Source organism: Melanotaenia boesemani, chromosome 14, assembly GCF_017639745.1.
Source record: "Melanotaenia boesemani isolate fMelBoe1 chromosome 14, fMelBoe1.pri, whole genome shotgun sequence".
NCBI lineage: Eukaryota > Metazoa > Chordata > Actinopteri > Atheriniformes > Melanotaeniidae > Melanotaenia > Melanotaenia boesemani.
In genome coordinates, this window is record NC_055695.1 from 2,525,403 (window position 1) to 2,546,353 (window position 20,951).

The 20,951-nt window shown below is 41.6% G+C and overlaps 1 protein-coding gene across 4 annotated transcripts in view; it reads left to right on the plus strand.

Moving 5' to 3' along the window:
- Positions 1-20,951, plus strand: part of kifap3a (kinesin-associated protein 3a) — a 57,693-nt gene that overhangs the window by 678 nt on the left and 36,064 nt on the right. For 2 of the 4 annotated variants that reach the window (XM_042005809.1, XM_042005808.1), the window contains exons 2-11: positions 1,395-1,526; positions 1,607-1,752; positions 1,884-1,942; positions 3,535-3,676; positions 4,452-4,551; positions 8,098-8,222; positions 8,379-8,477; positions 9,541-9,719; positions 13,437-13,599; positions 18,954-19,054. In XM_042005809.1, the coding sequence (XP_041861743.1) occupies positions 1,395-1,526; positions 1,607-1,752; positions 1,884-1,942; positions 3,535-3,676; positions 4,452-4,551; positions 8,098-8,222; positions 8,379-8,477; positions 9,541-9,719; positions 13,437-13,599; positions 18,954-19,054 (1,246 nt within the window). The remainder of the gene's footprint in view (positions 1-1,394; positions 1,527-1,606; positions 1,753-1,883; positions 1,943-3,534; positions 3,677-4,451; positions 4,552-8,097; positions 8,223-8,378; positions 8,478-9,540; positions 9,720-13,436; positions 13,600-18,953; positions 19,055-20,951) is intronic. The other 2 variants (XM_042005811.1, XM_042005812.1) reach the window with 1 other exon arrangement.

Genomic DNA, 20,951 nt, shown 5'->3' on the forward strand with positions numbered 1-20,951 from the left:
TGTGTTACAAAAATTATGTCTGTTGAAAACTGTCCATTTTCTTAAAGTAAATTTAATTATGTTGAAGCTGTGTAGTAACACAATGCCAGGGAGGAAAGACATCAGCAACTGTTGATTTTATGCCAATAGTTGGCATCAATCTGGAAAGAGAGAGACCTTTTCCAAAGTTCTACAGAGACGATTATTCACAAGTGGAAACTATTCGAAACAGCAGCCAGGAGTGGCATCAAGTTAATTTATTTATTAACAGGACAAATACAAAAACGTTGCTTCATAAAATCATATGAAGTAAATGCCATGCAAACAGTGTTTCTAGCCAAGCCTGATTTACAACCCCTGTCCCTGGTTACACTTCCAGAGTGAAAACATACAATTAAACAGTAGTGAATTAAAAAGGATACAATAAGATCAGTGTTTACAATAAAATGTAAGATTTAAAAAGCAGGAAGGAGCACAAGTGTAAAGATGGGGAGAGAAATAAAAAGTTTGTCTGGGTTTATAACTAGGGAAGGCAAAGCAAGAATTAATACATCACATTTCATTTACTAGACAATTCAAAGTTTACATAAACATTAAAGCATTACAGCGGAGTGTATAGGGAAATTTAAAAAGTATATAAAATTAAACAATCTTATTAAGACATAAAATTGTGTGCAAAAGCCATAATAGAATCATATAAATAATTAAAATGATTAAAAGCAAGAAACAGTCTAGATAATAAAAAAATGGTGCAGGTTTCATACGTAGCTGCATAAGAAATATTTTTAATCTGGATTTAAAAGTTTCTACATTTGGTAAAAGTTTAATCTCCACTGGCAGCTAAATGCTGCTTCTCCGGACCTGAGTCTGCTAGGTTAATGTTGTCTGAACATATCACAGATGGATTCTGGGATGTAAACCATCAGAAGGGTTTAAAATTTATTCTGTGACTGACTGGAAACCAGTATAAACCGTAACCCAGTGTAAGGACGTTAAACTGGTGTGATGTGTTCAGATCTCTTAGTCCTGGTTAAAATTCTAGCAGCAGCATCTGGATGAGCTGCAGATGTTTAATGCTCTTTTTAGGAAGTCCTGTTAAAAGACCATTACAGTAATCCAGTCTACTGGAGATGGATTCATGGATGAGTTTCTCTTGGTCTTTCTGGGAGACTAAACTTTTAATTCTGTTGATGTTTCTGAGCTGGTAAAAAGCTTCTTAGTGAAGCTTTGATGTGGCTGCTGAAAGTCAGATCTGAGTCTATCAACACTCCAAGGTTACAAACTTGAAGCTTGAACTTGCTTGAACTTTGTTCCTCACCTGTAAAAGGCTGCTGTGGGAAAGCATGCCTGTTAGATTATTATATATAAAAGATAAACTTGGTTCTGGGTTCATTATAAGTTTGTTTGCCCTCCAGGAGAGTGAAAGGATGCACTCTGGATGTCCATCCGACTGAGAAGGCTCTGGTCGTCCAGTACGAGGTGGAAGCAACCATTCTGGGAGAGCTGGGGGAACTCATGGTGGGAGAGCGCAAAGAATGTCAGAAAATGTGAGAGAAACGTCAGATAACATTAAACGCTGGCGATGAGTGCTCCTCTGCCTTTACTCATCTGTATTCTTGTGTTTTAGTATTCGCCTGAAAAGCCTGAACGCCAACACGGACACGTCCTCTCTCGCTCGGAAGGTGGTGGAGGAGTGTCGTCTCATTCATCCGTCTAAACTCCGTGAGGTGGAGCAGCTGCTGTTCTACCTGCAGAACCGCAAGCAGCCTAACGGTACTGAAGACTTTTAACATGGCGGCTCTCACGTTTCTACCAACATGCAGCACAAACATTCATTTATCGTGGTGAAAAGAGAGGTTTGTTACCAAAGGACCCTTCATGATGCTGGTCGTTGTTTTTAACAGACAACCAGGAGAAGAAACAGATCTCACCTCAAGACTTTGCATCTTACTCGGGAGTGGAGGTAGGAACTGATTTTTACTGCTGCAGTTATTTCATTATGATTAAAGCTGGACAGTGAGAAATATACAGTATAATGTGTGTGTGTGTGTGTGTGTGTGTGCGCAAATAGTGATGTTACAATTTTAAATGTTCTTGGTACGATTTATTATCAAAGAAATAATCACAATTGTTCTGCATTAATTCCACAACATTAAATGTGTAAAATCACATGAACCCTCTTAATAGGACTTTTTATGTATATAGAACTCTGGAAAACAGTAAGAGACTCTGCTATTTGTTCTTAAATCAGCATCCCAGAGTACGACTACCAAAAACTGAATTCCTCCACATGCACATCTCATTCTTCTGTACGATTCTGGCCGAGGGCAGCTTTGAACTGACCTTTGAACTTTGTAAAGATTTGAAACTCATCACTCAGGAGCTATAGGCTGACATTAAGTGACCATCAAACACGGTGGCAAACAGCCTGGGTCGACATCCATGGCATCAACAGCTGGAAACGGGTTCCTACAGGCAGGACTGGAGTCATGCAACACTCACCTTAATCTGAGAAGCAAAGACCTCAGGCTGAGGTTTGAGAAAGACCACAGGAACTGGGCCGTAGCAGACTGGAGTAAGGTCACCTTCTCTGAGTCCAACTCGGACTATTTGATGCCAACATAAAGGAGAAAAAGATGTTTCCTCATCTGCATACAGTAACGAGCGGTGAGGCTTCACGTTGCTTTAAGTCCAACCAGAGTTAAACATGATCAGAAAAGATTTCATTTCAGTGTGATGTTAGATAAACACTAACATCATTTCACCAAGCTACTGAACATTTAGCTTTATGCTAGCGTATAAAGCTGCTGGTTTTCTTGCAGGTGGTGAAATCTGATGCATTTCCTCCATTTTTCTCATGCTTTGCAGGCTGGAGAGACGTCCTCCGCAATGACACCTCGGTCTTTTTTTTCCTATAACCAAAAACACAACATCCAACAAGGATGATTTAATCCGTTAGTTTGGAGGGAATAATTATTCCTCTGTCGTACTTTCCCATGAAAATACGAGGGGCGGCGTTGCTCAGTGGGTAGAGTGGCCGTCTTCTAGCCTGAGGGTTGTCGGCCTGTCGAGCTCGTCTCAAGGTGTCCCTGAGCAAGACACCAAAGCCCAAATTGCTCCTGGTGGGTCGTGGTTAGCTCCTTGCATGGCAGCGTCCACCATCAGTGTTACACAATTTTCTCTGGGATTAATAAAGTATGTATGTAAGTATATATTAAATATTTTTAATGGAAGTATTCAGAAGCATCACAAGCAGCATCACGCGCACGTTTAACTTTCCTTCGGTGTGGAAGTCGCTCTGATCTGCCGATATGGCTCAGATATAATCTTTTATGGAAAGTGATGATATTGAGGGATTTTAATTAATTCAGGGGAGTCCAGCTCTGGTGCTGCAGGTTTTAGAGGCTTTCCGCTCAAACACACCTAATTCAACAGCTTTTTTTAAGGACCGACTTTAGACACCCCTGAATTAATAACCACTATCAGTTGTGAAAGGACGTAATGGCGACATCCTTCTGTGTGACTCTGATGTCCTGATGCTGAATTTTCCTCCAGCTGGACGAGGAGGCGAGCATCAGCAACATCGATGAGTATGTGGAGCTGCTGTACGAGGACATCCAGGAGAAGATCAGAGGAGCGACGCTCATCTTCCAACTGGCTCGCAACCCGGACAACCTGGAGGAACTCATGGAGAACGGTAACGTCCTGGATCTCTGTGCAGATGTGGAGGGAGATTCTTCATTTTTCTCTCCTAATTCTACAAGCAGAGTTTCCAGATTCGATTTGAATTGATAACTTCTGCAGTGAGACATGTCTGCTTTCTTTGGCCTCATACTCACTTGAACATGTTTAAATTGGCCAGTGAAATCCAACCAAACACTACAAACTAAACATTTAAATAAAGAATTAGACTTATAAGGAGAAAAACCCTGAAATGGGATCAGAATCTTCCTTAAAAAGCATATTAAGTCAGTGTCTTTAAGGTTTTCCTGGAAATCACAACTGGAGACTGTTCTGGGATGAAAATTGGCCGGACAGCTTGGAGAATTGTTCCAGTGAGTTTATCTGCTCCTGCTGGATCTGCTTGGATCCAGTTCCTCTCCCTTCCGTGACAACCAGGCTGTTTTTTCCACAACAGCATGGCGCCATCATCCTCTGCAGCCTTCAGGAGATCGCACGGCCACATTTGTTTCTGTCGCGCCGCATCAGCCGGTCCGGCGTTGATTAGAGAAAGTGTTCGTGTGAGCAGAGAGGCCTGGAGTCAGGCTGGAAACAGGAGACCGATGCTGGGACGTGTATCTGTACACCGAGAAGCACTCAGGGCTCAGAATCCCCAGCAGCCTTCAGCCTGATTGCATTCCCCAGCACACCTTTAAATCAACTTCCAGCTGCACTTCATTTTCCTTCCTCCCTCTCATCTCCTTCTTTCTTGTCTTCTAAATGTGTTATTTGTGTCTTTGTCTTGTGTTTAGAGGCGGCCCTCGGCGCTCTGGCCAGAGTCCTAAGAGAGGAGTGCAGGCAGAGCGTGGACCTGGCAACCACCATCATCTACGTCTTCTTCTGCTTCTCCAGGTAGAGTTTTAAATCACCGCTCTGGTTTCGTTATTGCTCAACATCTGTGGCTTTTTTTTGTTTGGATTGGGGTTTGATAATTGTCTCCATTAAGAATCAAGCAAAGCAACCAGATTTTTTAAGCTCTGATGCTCCATGAACTGTTTTAGCTGTTGTTTTTGTATTTTAAGTACAGCGTTATTGTCTCATTCCTGAGCAGCAGTGGTTCATTCTGAGCACACAAATGATTTTTACACATTAGTACCAATTAGAGCACATGCACAGGCATGTGGCAGTACGTGCACATGCACCTGTGTGAACTGGCCCTCCACCCACACAAAACACAGTGAAAATAGTCTGGATCGTTAGTTAGTTATATATAACCAGCACTAATATAACAAGTTTATTATGGGGCGATGACGTCACCCAGCCCCCCCACATGGTCCAAATTGAACAAAAATGGTCTCAATCTTTTTTATGCTGTGTTGGTGCTTGTTTGTGCTGAAGAAAATATTTGTCTGTGCTGCTTTGGTTTTGTTTTTAATAGTGACACGTACAAAAAATCTCACTTTTTTTTTAGTACAAACCATCCAGACTATTTTCACTGTGTTTTCTGTGGGGTGGGGAGCCAGCTTCACGCAGGTTGCACAGGCATGTAGCAGCACGTGCACAGATGTGTGGCAGCACGTGCACAGATGTGTGCACATGTGCTTGGCAATGCAGGGAAAGGAGGAAAGCAGCAGAGCAGGGAACACTTCATCCTGGGAAAAATGCCTCTAAAGGCTTTTATTTTTGTAAAAAAATTATTGACCAGCATGCTGCAGATTTCATTTCAGCTTTGGGGAGGGCGGCAAATTGTTCATGTGCACAGAAGTAATTTTTGTTTGTTCAGATTAAGTTTTTATTTGTGCAAAAAAAATTTCAGCTCAGATTGTAAAAAGATTGTCTGCACTCAGAATGAACCTGTGCTGCTCAGCGGTGAAGGACAATGATGATGCATTTACAAGGCAGCACTAGGACGAAATAAGTGACTCCTCATTTATTTGGGTTATTTCCAAATCATCAGAGTAGGAGTGTAACATTTGAGAATATTTCCCAAATCAGAATATAAAAGTCTGTCTGCCAAACAAGTAAGTTTTTTTTTTTTTACAACGGAAGGAAAAATATAACAAAAAATAACGGAACTGCTCCACAACAGAGTTCACAAGATGACCATCACTAATCCAGCTTATTAAAAAAAAAGGATAAAACAACTAAAAAGCAAAACATTCATCCTCACAGCTTGACAGCACTACCTACCGATGTGGTCAGACTGTTTACAGACTGTTTACAGACTGTTTACGATACTCGCATGAAGAAATAAACAAATGTGAAGATTAAGAACAGACAAGATGCTGCAAATCTGTTTAACAGCTAAACCGTGCATTAGCTTTAGCTGCCCCTAAACTGTGGAGTAATCTGCCTCTCCACATCAGACCAGCTATTCTCTGAATTCAAGTCTCTTCTTAAAACCATTTTTTTCCTAGGCCTGATGATCTGTTTTTACAGTTTTTATGTTTTCATCTCATTTCATCTGGTGCTAGCATATAACATAGTATAGAACTTGATTAGCACTGGAACGTAGCTTCATGCTAAAATCAGGTTAATATCCTTACACAGCATTAGTAGTTGTGCCTGCACAGGGACAAAATCTCTAGTAGAAACATGAAGCCACGTGTCAATATTTGTAAAGGATGACTAGTTAGGAAAACATTTAAAACTATGTAATAGTGTGATGTCATGATGCAATACCTTGTCTGAATTATAATCAGCGGCGTCAAAAATAACGTGTTAGCGGCGGTAACTAATTTATGTAATAATTGGGTTAATATTTTTAACGCAGTTAACGCATGCGTGGCATGACAAGCCCCATACATCCGTCATGTCTCTGTTATGACGGCAGGACGTGGAGAAGCCAGAAGGAAAAGATGAGCCACACCCGCACTTTTCCTGCATCTTTATTTTAAACTTATCCTGCGTTCTGCGCCAACATGGCTGCTCTAGAGGATCTCTGGTCATCTGTGCAGCAGCTGCTTCCTCCCTCTCCTCTCATGTTGCTCCGTGAATCATGACGGCTGTCGGTGATCAGCTGATCGGCTTTTCTCTCTTGCTGCGTGTGTTTATGGATCAGCTGTGGAGGAGGAAACTAGCGGTTCATAGTTCACACCGTCACATATTCACCCCAAAGTCTTGTTGTCGGCCGGACCTTCTCTAACACAGTAGTTGGCTGGTGGTCGACAGGGTTTATGCTTCAGCTATGCAGGGGCGGGTCTAGAAAAGTTCTGATGGGGGGCCAGGAGCACTGAAAAAGGGGGGCACAGATGAGACCCTTTTTAGGTCTAGATTTTATAAAATATTGAACTGATTATTACAACTAAAGTGATCATCCGATGTAAAAACGTGAAGAAAAACGAGTAAAACAAGCAGCCAATGATGTGTTTTATCAGCAGGTGTTTGCTTTGGGTGAAGCTGCTGTAGTACTTTTATCACGGCTGCACAAACACTCACACTTCCGCCCTTTCCACCCTTTATGGGTTGGAAGCGTAAGATTGGGACCTCGACAGAAAAGTCACCAAAAAACAAGTAGAACAGCTCGAGTCTGATTTCAGGCACCCTTCCCAGTCTTTGCTTGTGGAAACGTAAAATGTGGACCGAGCCGGACCCGTTGGTGGAAAGATGATCCATCCACTGCTGAGCAACACACACCTGCAGTGGGACCTTTTGAGTATAGGCTACAATTTAATAATATTTACACCATTTAACAAGTTAATTCTGAGTAAAAACAACACATCTCAATACTTACTGAAGTGGAGGTGTTGTAGTAAAATAGCTTTATTTTTATTGTTGTACACTTCGTTCTTACAGGAAGTACAGTTGGTGGTCAGCTGTGAACACAGTGGTGGTGTCAGATATTCATTCTACTTCCTCTTCATTATGGCAAGTTGTCATGAATCAAACATTTTAATCTGAAGCTCAGAGTTTATTTGGACCAGTTTTAATTAACAGCAGCTCATCATCATCATCTTCATCATGTGTGGAGCTGTTCCCTAAATTTGACTTTTAACAGCATCTACTTGTTCGTCCTCTCTCCTCCTGTCTCCCAGTAGTCGTCCACGTTTGGCAGCGTATGTCGGGCTGAAGTTTCACTCTTCGTCGGGCCTTCGGAAACACTAAAATTAGCCCTTGCTAGAATAATACATAAACGTCTGTCAGAGCAGATTTAAGCAGTGAGAGGACATGCACGTCTGAAAGGCGATCGTCATTCTTGGCCGGTCTCCATCGCCCTGTTATGCTGTTTGGATTGTGAAACGGTTCAAGCCGGGCTGATTATGAGCCGGACCGGGACATACTTTCTGACTGAGTGTGTTTTGACTTTTGACAGTTTACTTTGTAAACTACTTCAGGGGTGACGGATGGGGTCGTTGTAACGACAGCTCCCAGCTGGAGTCCCAAATACCAGTTCAGTTCTGAAAATCCACTTTTGGATAAATGGAAGTGTTTTTCTCTGCCAGTAATTTTCTCCTCCAGCTTCTCCCAGTTCCACGGCCTGGTCACACACTACAAGATCGGGGCCCTTTGCATGAACATCATTGAGCATGAGCTGAAGAGGTTTGACCTCTGGCAAGATGAGCTGCAGAAGAAGAAGAAGGCCTATATCCTTTCCAGAGAGAGAAAACTTGGTGGTTTTTACCAGATGACATGGTTTCATGTTGATTTAGATGCACTGCTCTGCTTTCTGCTTCAGTTCGGAAATATAAAACCTCTTTTCAGTGTTTTTCTGTAAATCTGACGTCCTTGACTGATGTTACATGAGGAATTCTCTGAGAATCTAAATCTGAAGAAAGAACACGAGAAGTCTTTCAGGAAGTACCAGAGCCTTCTGACCAAGCAGGAGCAGCTTCTCAGAGGTACCGAGCTCCTGAAACCTTTTACTTCCTCTCGTTTTCCTCAGTGTTGGCTGGTATGTCTGCAGATTATCTGCTCAGCTTTCTACAGAGCTGCTCACATCTGAAATTTACTTTTGAATGTAGATAAATGACTAAAACAAAAATATGACAGAATGAACAACAGCAGAAGTAGATGATCTTCAGAAGATATTTTTACCCATATTTGCATCTAATTCAGGTTCTTTTTCTGATAACTAGATAACATGAAACAGTAAGTGTACAATTTTTATTTATTTATGGACAAATGATTTAATTTGTTTGACAGACTTTGTTTACATGTTAGGAAGGTGGTCTGTTTAATGACTCGTAGCTACGTCCGTCTACGCCTCAGTCATGAGCAGCAGATCAAAGCATCATTGTTTAATTCTCTTATAAAACCTTGATTCTGTGTTCAGACCAAATGTGATTACATTTAAAGGCAATGTGCTGTATATGATCAAAAGGAACAGAAAAATACTAAATATGGTTACAGACTTTAAAAAATGTAATTACAGTAGCCAAGACTACTGAAAATGTTTTTCTAAATCATGTTGAGCTGTTACTCCCCTTACCCTAGAGCAGTGTTTCTCAAATGCAGGTACACAGAACTACATAAAATATGTGAAGAAAAAAAAAAAAAAAGTTAAAGTTTATGTTGATAGAAAATAAAATGTAATGATCTCAGTTTAAAATGAAACTGTGCCATCTGTTTGTTTCTGCCTCTGGTACAGTCCTGAGCTCATTTAAATCCTATTTGACAGACAGGAACTAATTTGTGTGACTATAGATTGAACTGTGGAGTTCCCCAGGGCTCCACGTTGGGCCCCCTAGAGTTCAGTATATGTGCTCCTACCAGCTATGATAATGGAAAACAAAATTATTATTTCTATTATCAATATTACCGTCCCACCAGGGGTCTCTGGTCCCAGACAAAGCTTTAGTTCGTGTCTCGGTCAAACGATGCTTTGATGTTCCAGAATTCCTTTCAGCTAAAACATGTTGGAGACCAGCAGCTTGGAGCGATTCTGCTTTCCTTCCCCTGCAGTTGCTCTGTGTCTGCTGCTGAATCTGGCTGAAGACACCCGCACCGAGCTGAAGATGAGGAACAAAAACATCGTCCACATGCTGGTGAAGATCATGGACTGGGAGGATGAGGAGCTGCTGCTGGTGGCCGTCTCCTTCCTGAAGAAGCTCTCCATCTTCATGGAGAACAAGAATGACATGGTGAGAGAGCTGCTTTTTTATATGTATTTATATCAAAGGGCAGCCTGCGACATAATGGAGAGATACTTGCTGATTAATTTCCCTACAAGCACCTTTTCCAAAGAAGTTCTGAGACAGAAAATGTTTTTAATTACTGATCACATTACTGATCAGCTGTTTCTTCTTCTGGAGCTGACGCAAACATTAGGAGTTATTCACAAAGACCTTTCTCTATTTTTTCTCTGGTATTTGTCTATTTTTTGTCCACATTTCCTCCAGTTATTGACCATCAGTATTTATTGCAGCTATGTCGACGGTAGCCTATAGCGCCCCCTGCTGATCACACCCCCACACACTAGTGTGCTGCATCTTGCTGCTACGTTATCTTAAATTGGGTATGTGGACATGCTGGTACGTCCGTTGTTAACCCCAGAGGGTTAACAAAACAAAGAAAATAAAAAAATAATGGCTCCAAAACTGAGCCTTGCAGAACCCCAAACAACAGATGTTGGTTTCATAAAGCAAACAAAATCTTTTTAATCACGTCTCTTTGTGGCTGTGAGCTGTTGTCAATTTGAGCCTCCATGAGAGACGTGACAGTCAGTAAATGTGTTTCCGTAAAGAAAGGGTGAGGCGTACCCGCTATGGTCGCCCAGACCTCAGCAGTCTTTTTAAAACAAAGTATCTGGGTGGTGTTTTCCCATCCGTGCCAATGGTGCCACAGTGGATGAATGGCCAGAAGTACTGCTGAGTCATTTGATGTGGGTCTGAATGCTGATTAAACACTTTCACACTGCACCCAGAAGCCAGATGTTGGTAGGTGTTAGCAGGATTTTGGATGAGTGGGAAAGTGTGTAAAATCCATGTTGTCCACCACAAACGGCTTCTACTAAAAATCCGACCTCTAAAACTAATGTTTTCATTAACAGAAATATTACATTTTAATCAGATAAGTCATGAAAAACAAGCATTTATATTTGTTCTGTTTTTAAAAAATTCCCACAGTCGTTTTGACAAATGGCTGTTGCCCCCTGCAGCACCGTTGGAAACCACACTTATCAAATTTCCATTTCTGAAATGCTCCTGAGGTCGGCTGTAATGTGCCGCATGTCCCAGAGCGCTCGCCATGTCGTCTTTCCCTGATCCAGTCCCACCTGGTTCCAATCTCACTCCGTTTATCAAAGCCAGACCCGTTAGGAGCTGCTCTTATTTTATCTCATTGTTTTCCCTCCAGCGTATCTTTGATTCAGATTAAAGAAGCCTTCAGGGGTTTTTGACCCACTCAGCCATGTGTCCAGCAGAAAGATGTTGGTTTCAACACTTTGACTCGGTGAACTGTATCCGTTTACACAAGAGGAAAGAGTTTGCATTTGTGGAAAGAAGAGTGATCCAATCATGATCCAGCACCGTGTCATCAGGCTTTGTTTACTCAGCAAACATGCTGCGACTTTCTCTTGATCAGATAAGACTTGAGTGCAGTGATTGGGTTTGTCTTCCAGCTGCTGCCGCTAATGTCGGTGGTAATTGACGCAGGCTGCAGCTGATTAAGTGGCTGGAGGTCTGGTGTGTAATAGTGTGACTGGAGCAGTTTCTCACACAGTAGCAGTGAGTGTGTTTTAACTGGGAGCAGGTTGTGGTGCTGGTGTCTGGCAGCAGGGAGACCACAGGAGATGGAAACGTGTTAACGTGCAGACTGGGCCGACTGGCACTGCTGCGTCACTGATGCTGCAGATGCCGTCAGCTCAACACCTCCACCTGCCTGCCGGCCAGGTGAAGCCAGGTGAAGCCTTTACATCCTGCACAGCAGCGCTGCTCAAACTGGGGAGCAGTGTACACATGTAATAGTAGTAATAATAGTAATAATCGTGTAGTAGTAATAGTGTACACATTTTTGCCATGACTTTATTTTATGTATTTATTGGCTTTTATTTTTATTTGTGTTTTGATCTATTTATCTTTCTATGTTAATTGTTAATTTATTTAAATTTGATTGTATTTATTCATTTCAATCTTTTTCTTTTTGTTTTTCTTCTTTTTCCCTTTATTTTTATATAATTGTAAATTAATTCAGGGACTGGGGTTATTTTATTTTAATTTCCTTTTATTTAATTTTGGTTTTGTATCATTTTTAATCATAATCATTATATAATTTTTATTTGTTATATTTATATTGTATATAATTTTTCACTTTTGTTTAATTTTTTTAATGTATCCATGATATTTCCTATTAATCTTTATTTATTATTGAATTACATATTAATGCTGTAGCTGATAGGAGGAACAAAAGAAGGGAGAAAAGGAGACAACTGAAAACATAGGATGAACTCTATAGGAAGACAAAGCAGCTAATCATCAGGAGCACCTACAGGAAGTTGAAGTAAGGAGAAGATAAGGCCTCCAGCAACACGCATATGAAAACTTGGCTGTAACTATCCGACTATAAATTATTAAAGAGTACTTGTATTCTTTACTTCGTAACAAGAAACAGACATTTAAAATGAAGCACTTTATTCATTCTACACAGAGGCCCGTTTCTGGGTGTATGGTACATAGACAGGCCTTTTATAAAGCAGACGTTTTGTCCCATAACAGCAGGAGAAGCACAGATGGAGTTACTGTAATAACATGACTGATGGCTGAGTTCACTTCGCTTACCAAGTAGATTCAGATGCAGACTCCCATCCAGCCGTGCAGCAGGACCAAAAGGCTCAGAAAAGAGCTGCTCCATCCTGGAGGCATCACCCTAAACAGAAGTGTTAAACCTGTCATAAAGACTCAGTGTTCCCGTTTCTTTGGTTTCATGTGTGAAACCAGCAAAGATCAAACAGTCTGACAGAAAACAGGATTTTAGAAGCAACAAGGTGCAAACAGCTGGTAGCTGGAAACTTGGCTCATCTCAGCATGGAGGCAGAAACTGGACCTGTGGAGGGCAGAAGAAGAAGAGTCAGGACTAAAAACCATCTAGAGCAGATGATCAGGACCTGAAATCCAGCAAAGACCTGAACCAGGACCTGAGAGATGCATCTGGATCTTCAGCTGATCCATTGGCCAGCGCCTCATCAGAAACGGTCTCCATGGAAACGTGGCTGTCAAGAAGCCGTTCTTAAGGGAGGAAAACACGGAGAAAAGGTTGAGGTAGGTCACATGACCCAAGAACTGGACTGAAGATCAGTGGAAGCAGGTCTGATGGCCGGAAGGAACCTCTCCAGAACCTGGACCTCAACATTAATGAAGCCGTTAAGGATAATCTGGACGGAAAATGGAACAAAAGGCAGAAGCATCCAAAGAAGAACTTTGGAAAGTCCTTCAAGGATCCTGGAGAAGAATTCCTGGAAAGTCCTTCAAGGATCCTGGAGAAGAATTCCTGGAAAGTCCTTCAAGGATCCTGGAGAAGAATTCCTGGAAAGTCCTTCACGAATCCTGGAGAACTGTTTCTGGAGGCTACGCTGAGGGTTGATGGAAACTAGTTCAGATATTGGCTATTAATAATGTGTGAAAAAACAAACCTACAGATTTTACTAACTTAAGTTACATGAAGCTTCGTGGAAGCCGTCCTGATCAGATGAGTTTGACTGTTTGGAAACTTCAAGCTTAAACCAGCTTTTCTTTGAGCTTTTGCACAATGAAAGTTTCCAGCTTCTACCTTCTACATGAGGTTTTCTCTTTTCTGTGTCCTCACTCTGGTTATAGTTCCTCATCCTGGTTTGTTCACAGCTTTGTGCTGTTTGTGCCCTGCAGACTGAGACGGGCGCTGTGGAGAAGCTGGCCCGGCTGGTTCCCTGCCAACACGAAGAGCTCCTGAGCACCACCCTGCGCCTCCTGCTCAACCTGTCCTTCGACGCATCACTGCGCAGCCAGATGGTCCAGGCCGGGCTCATTCCCAAACTCTCCACGCTGCTCGGTAATCAGACTCGGTCTTCATCACTGCTTCTCTTCATTAGTTATAGCTGGGGCAGGTACTGAGTTCTCCCAACATGTCCACCCGGGCCCAGCATCGTCTCATCCACAGGGATGTGTGACACGGTCAGCAGCATCCCTGGCGGGGCTTTGAAGCCTCGCAGGGGGAGGCTCGGGTAACAGAGCATAATCAATATAATGTATTTGTTAGAATAACATGCCAGAGCCTCTGCACAAATGTTGTTTTTGTAGGAGCAGGATGGAGAGGTGGAGGGGTCTAGAGAGATTTAGGGAGGGCTGTTTTTTTGGGAAGTGGCAGGTGGGGGCTGCTCATTCAGGAAGCGAGGCACACGAATAATATAGCTTAACACTGAAATATCATGCCTGCTCACAGTTGTGACACTGTTGAGTTTGCCTGTATTTGTGTGTGTGTGCTGCACTCTTTATGTGAGCAGAGGCGTCATTAATCATCCGCTCACTCTGCCAGCCCTCGCTTTTCATCTGACACGCCGCATGAAGCCTCCGCTGTTATCTGGAAAGAGAGAGGACTCCGTTCCCTCCATCCAGACCCGACCCGAGGTCATGACACCGTACGATAAGATGAAAGTGGAGGCTTGTCATCATCGCCTCCTATCTGATCCGAAGCTCTGCAGATGGAGCGCATGCAGCAGGAAGAGCTGCTTTCTTCTGCTCTGGAGAGCCGGCTGAAGCAGACGGTCACTAAGCTGATAAAAAATAACAACCAGGTTAACAAAAGGTCATTATTCTGCTTTTAAAAGAAATGTGAAATAGATTAGTTTTATAATTGAGTCATTGAGGCAAAATATTTTAACCCATTAACCATTAAAACTCCAGTAGATCCCTGCTGGCCCTGAGCACCATCACTTCTATCATCATCAGTCTCAGGAGCGGTGGTGTGTAGCTCTGTGGGGTAAATGTGATGGATATTTTACCCTTTAGATGATCTAAGTTTTCCAGGCATTTCTATCCCGTCCAGGAGGTTTACAATCCAGCCACTAAATGTAGTTTTATTCAGAGACTCTATCTGGTAAATCCACAATGATCCATGATAACAGCATTATTTATCACATTTCACCATAGAAACATCACCATGTTGCTAAGAGACCTCTATTTAGACCTGGACATGACCAAATAGATGATGAAACTGCTGTTTGAATGGGAAGCTTTAAAGTGCTGAAGCAACATAGTTGCAGCCAGTTCTGTGTGTGTGTGTGTTCATTCATGTGGAAGAAGGTAAACTTTTTACAGTTTCTGAGGTAAAATGTGGGACAACCAACACCAGAGCTGAACCTACACTTACAGGATGTAGAGGAGACATGCAGTTGTCATGGCAACGATGAGTCTGAGGAGGAAATGTCAGGGAAAGAAAATCCTTTTCCAGCTAAAAGAAACCTAAAATGAGGAGCTGTGAAGGCTTCATGGCTGAGGATGTTTTCTTCCTCTGAAGAGGACGAGACGATGATGGCTCGGTCCTGATGAGATGTTCGGTCTGAACCAGGGCTGAACCATTCATCCTCTTTAAATCAAAATCGCATTTTAAAAAGTTGCAAGTGACAAAATGCAAAGGAGCACAATTCATTTTCATGTAACTGATCCAGGTTTCCAACCTGCAGCAACCACTCGCTTCAGTAATTCCTGCCGACTTTAACATCATGTGACCGCTACAGTCAGCTGTGAAGTCACATCTTCAAACCTCATCATGGACTCATTTCCATAAATGACTGACAGGACAGAAGACAGTGCAGGCAGTGAAATGTCCTGATGAAGTGAAAAAAGCCGGTTTTACTGAGTGGAGTCGCTCTAAATCTCCCTAAAATTCAGATCTCAGATAACGTGTTGACATTAATAAAACCTACAAAGAATCTTGGATTTGTTTTAAGCCGTAATACGACTCAGAAATTCCTACAATAACGGCTTGTTCAGCTGCGTCTGCATGATGGACATGAAGTTCTCAGCATCTTTATCTCCCAGGGAGAGTTAAAAAAAGAAAAAAACAGGGTTTCTGTGTGATTCCAGCTGGCTGAAGACACATGTTGTCCCACATGGTTGGAGTGTGGTCACCTGGATGTGTGACGCAGAAAGCATGTAGAGAGAAATGAGGAGCTGTGGTGGGAACCAGATCAGTAACATCAGACTCTTCGGTTTTTACTACAAGGACAAAGTAGAAACCTGATCTAGAGGCTGGATCGTATAAGTGAAGCTGGTTTTTCTCAGCGTCACATCCTGATCAGAATATAGAGCAGCTCATATTTATATATTTACAGCTCGTGTGATAATCCTCCTTCATAGGTTAGAAAATATTTCTGCATCAACACTGAAGCTGGAATTTAAATTTTAAATTTAAAATTTAATAAAATATTAGAAAAATTGTTTTCCCTTGTCATTCAGGACTGTTTGTCTCTCTCACATCTGGCTGACACTGTCCGTCCTTTTTTTCCTTCCTTCCTTCCTTAGCCGGGGTGGAGGAGGGTTTATTAGACCAAAAATACAAACATAACAGAATGTCCTTGTTGAAAAGGGATGAAAAGAAGCCAAAGTTTATTTGATCCAACCCCTTCTGAATTATAACAAATACTGAGTGACAATAATTATTGGGAATAACAGCCGTCAATCTGCAATACATCATTTTATAATGAACTAACGAAAGTACTCAACGTTTACTCTTATAGCACAATTCAATAACAGGTTGATTCAAAGGGCTTTACAGAAAACAAGAAGCTTAATTTAACATTAAAACAAAATAAAAAGGAAAAAGCATCAGATAAACTATTAAAACATGATCAAGTTCAAAATATCAGTGTCACATTAAACAAAAATATGTTTGTAACAGCCATGCAGTAATAATTGTACTAATAACAGCAAAAATAAATACATACAGACTGTGTTCATATAATCTTTAATCCAATACAGTGTTCAAATACAGTAGTGGAGCTCTTCACTCATACTTGTAATAATAGTAATAGTACTCCGTCTGTGTAATACCACCATCATATAAGCTGTGAAGTAGTCGGTCTCTCTGGCTGAAAGGGTTTTGTTTGCTGTGTGCCAGCTTCAAAACATTATCTGTGCTGTGATAATTAACCAGGAGTTCGGTCATTTTAAGTATAAAGAGAAACCCGACGTCATGCGTGACTTTTATAACACGGACTGAGTTTACCCCAGCTTTTCTGTTGCTGCCTCAGACCTCTATACAGCCTGTGAAATGAGGAAGAAGATGGCTGATTTGTAATCTAGTACCTGCTTCATTTTATTTCTGGTTGAGATACTTTTTGGTTAAACAAGAAATTTCCCAAAAATCCTATAAAGTATATTGTAAAAACTTTATTTGCAGACACAAGTCCATAAAACACCAACCTACAACATCCTCCCAGACTGGGAGAAAGGTACCATTTTTATCACTTTTAAGCTAAAAAGATTTTTTTTTTTTTTTTTTAAATTAATACATTTTCTGTGTTTTCTTCCTTTTTTGTCATTTGAGCTGCACTTTTTATTGTCTGCAGCTTAATTTATGATTTATTCATTTCAGCTGGACAGAAACTCATCCATCTCCACAAACAGTCACATCAGGATGTTGGCATCATTGTTGACAGTCTTTAAAATGCACAAACAAATTATCAGCCTGGCGTGGCTGCTGGGATGGTCTATAAAAGTATTTGAGCTTGTTATGTGGTGTTGGATGTGACCAAAGACCAAACCCAGCTGGCTTATTTACCCAGAATCTGCAATAACAAATGGAGCCCAGACACTTCTTCATGTGTGCGGCTGTAATTTTACGGAGGTTAGGTGGTTTTACATCAGACCGGGGTGTAATTGGAGTTGAGCTCTCCCACTAACTGCCCTTGAACAGTCTAGTTAATTTTAACAGCTCCCCTTCACCCTTTCCCCTCCTCTGCTGCTCCATCACTGCTGGTGTTTTGAACATTTAATGGGATCTCTCTCTTGGCCCATAAAGGATCCTCCATGTTCTTACAGCAGAGTGAGGGAGTTGCAGTGTGTGTGTTTACGGAGCTGGTTGAGGTAAAGGATGGCTAATGAGAAGCACATGTTCCGGTCAGCGGCTGGCGGAGCAGCAACAGCGTGGCTTTAACTTATTAAAAGCAGTAAAACTGATGCTTCCTCCTGTTTTCCCAATTAAAGCTGGGAGCCGCCTCTCCTCATCTCCCTCTCCCTCCTGTGATTCCAGCGGTTCAGCGAGCACATCTGGATCCAATCCTGGGCGATAAGGTCCCGTACGGCCGGGGACCGAACTCGGCTAGGACCGCTTTTAACTGGACCAGGCTGGTGGGCATTAGCGGAGGTCTGTCAGTGGTTCTGGTCCAGTGAAGAGCCTCTCTCTTAACACTTCCCTTAATGAAAATTCCCTGGGTCAAACTCTGGTCTGAACTCTATTAATTTCCCCCCGGCCAGCTCCTCCTCCCTGGCCTCTGGTGCCCCAGCTCAGGTCAGAGGTCAAACTCATAAAGGTCCTGGACTCACTGACAGTCTAACACTCAGTCCTTTCAGGCTTCATCTCCATCATGGTGCTGCAGAGCTTTGATAAGCACCAACGCCGCAGCGGGGAAATGTCCCAGTACCGCCGACGAGTCGGAGGGGATGCTAGTTCTTAATTAAAACAAAATCAAGGAATAAATACAAAACTTTCAACACTTGTATGTGAAGTCCTTCAATAATCACTATATTAATGCAGTTCAATTAAGACAGTTTAATTAACCTGTAAATCTCATGTTTCCAGCCTCAGCTGTCAGATTATGAGGCTAAAATGATGTAAAATTAATGTATCGATAGATAAAGCAGCATTATGTTTGTCTCTTAGCCTCATAATCTGATTACTGAGGCTGTTCTGAAAACATCATGTCTGCATGCTGACTGGGATTTAAAGGCTTCAGCTTCTACAGGCTGGTTTATATTTGAAAAAACAAAAAAGAAAAAAAGGTGGAGCCAAAACACCTGGACACACCTGGCTGGTGCTGATCTTCTCTTTTCTGAAGATGACATGATTAAGCCAGCGTGTCACTGTGATGTTTCTAGATCGGTGGTGGTGACTTACTTGATCCACGAAGCTGGAATTTCCTGTCTGAGTTTAAATTTAAGTGATTGGTCCTTTCGTTCCACGTTTGTCTGCTTACCTGTCCGGGTCTCCAGAGCTCTGACAAACTGCAGCCGACTGCTTCTGGTTCTGCTCTGAATGCCAACTGACCTCCGGCAGAATTCGGCCTTAAAAAAGCCCTTTCAGCCCATTAATATTTCTAAAAACACACAACCCTCCTAGATGTGGTCATTGGCATCACAAGCGGTCATTCATGCGTTGACTTCCCTCCTCCTCTGTTTATGTTGCAGCTGACGAGGGCCAGAGACAGCTCAGCACGTACATTCTGTACCACATCAGCATGGAAGACAGATTCAAGTCCATGTTTGCCGACACAGACTGCATACCGCAGGTAAGGCTGCCCAATGTACGCCGCCAGCAGACCAAAACAGACACATTTGCATCAGCAGTTAGAGACGGGTGGGAGAAATGGCGAGAGGGAGGGACGCCACCACATCTGGTCCCAAACACCACCACAGGACCTGCTGGATGACAACCCTGCTTTCTCTCCTCCTTTCTACCGAGTCCTGTAAAACATCTTTACTCTGTTTCCCCTTCGTGTGTCTGAACAGCTTTTCTTTAATTTGCTGCCTCAGCACAGACACTGACCCACACTGGTCATGAAAAGCATCCCCTCAGACTGCTTCCTCTCAGCCTCACAACATAACGGCGTTCTGGAAGCTCATTCCCAAAACTGGGAAAATAAAAATATTCACAAATTAGCTGATAATTATACATTTATCAGGACTGTCGAACATAATGTGGTAACTAATTTATGTAATAATTGTGTTAATATTTTTAACCCAGTTAAAACATGCACGGCATAACAACCCCACACATCCGTCATTTCTCCGTGATGACGGCGGGACGTGGAGACGTCCAGATGGAAAAGATGAGCCTGCTGACTCTATGGATGGATTTGAGAATAAAAAGAACATTGATGGAGCAACACATGGGCGTCGCCCCCCTGGAGGATGATGGTGTTTTAACACCCACACCTTCTTCTTCTTCTTTTCCTGCGTTGTGCACCATCATTGCTGGTCTAGCGGCTCTCTGGTCTTCTCCATGTCTGCTCCTCCTCACCGTCTCCTGTTGTTCCGTGAATCATGATGGCTGACGGTGATCAGCTGATCGGCTTTTCTCTCTGTAGCGTTTGTTTATGGATCAGCTGAGAAGGAGGAAACTAGCGATTCATGGTTTATATCAGCACATATTCACCCCAAAGTCTTGTTGGCCGGACCTTCTCTAACACAGCAGCTGCTGGTGGTCGACAGGGTTTATACTTCCGCTATGCAGGGGCGGGTCTAGAAACGTTCTGATGGGGGGCCAGGAGCCCTGACCAGGAAAAGAAATGAGACCTTTGTGTTTTTAGCCGGATCATCAGTTTTATCAGAGTTTCTTGATCAGTATCAGCTGTTTAACTTCATTTGTCAACATCTGGTGGTTTTATGACTTTATCACCATGTGATCGTGTGGAGACGGTTGATGAGACGATGCTGGATGAATTCTGCATGATGATCTAGAACATGGTAGAGATGATGCAGAACAACACATAGAAGTACATTACATGCTGCATTTACTGACCCTTGGACATCTGACGTTCACCCAAGAGAAAACTCAGTTAATACTAAATATTTGTAGCATCGGCTCGTTCTGCTGATACAAGATATATATATATATATATATATATATATATATATATATATATATATATATATATATATATATATATATATATATATATATATATATATATATATATATATATATATATATATATACATATACATATATATATGTATGTATATGTATATATATGTATGTATATGTATATATATGTATGTATATGTATATATATGTATGTATATGTATATATATGTATATATATATATATATATGTATGTATATGTATATATGTATATATATATATATATGTATATATATGTATATATATGTATATATATGTATATATATATATATATATATATATATATATATGTATATATATATATATATATATATATATATATATATGTATATATATATATATATATATATATATATATATATATATGTATATATATATGTATATATGTATTATGAGACTTTTAATATCAAAATGACTTTGAATCAGTCTCATAATGGGGGCTTTAAATCTCTTTGTCAGCATGTTGCAGTTTCGGGCGTTCAGGTACATGTTTGTTGAATTTCGGAGCTCCGTCCTGATTGAGCTGACCCGGTCAGTCGCT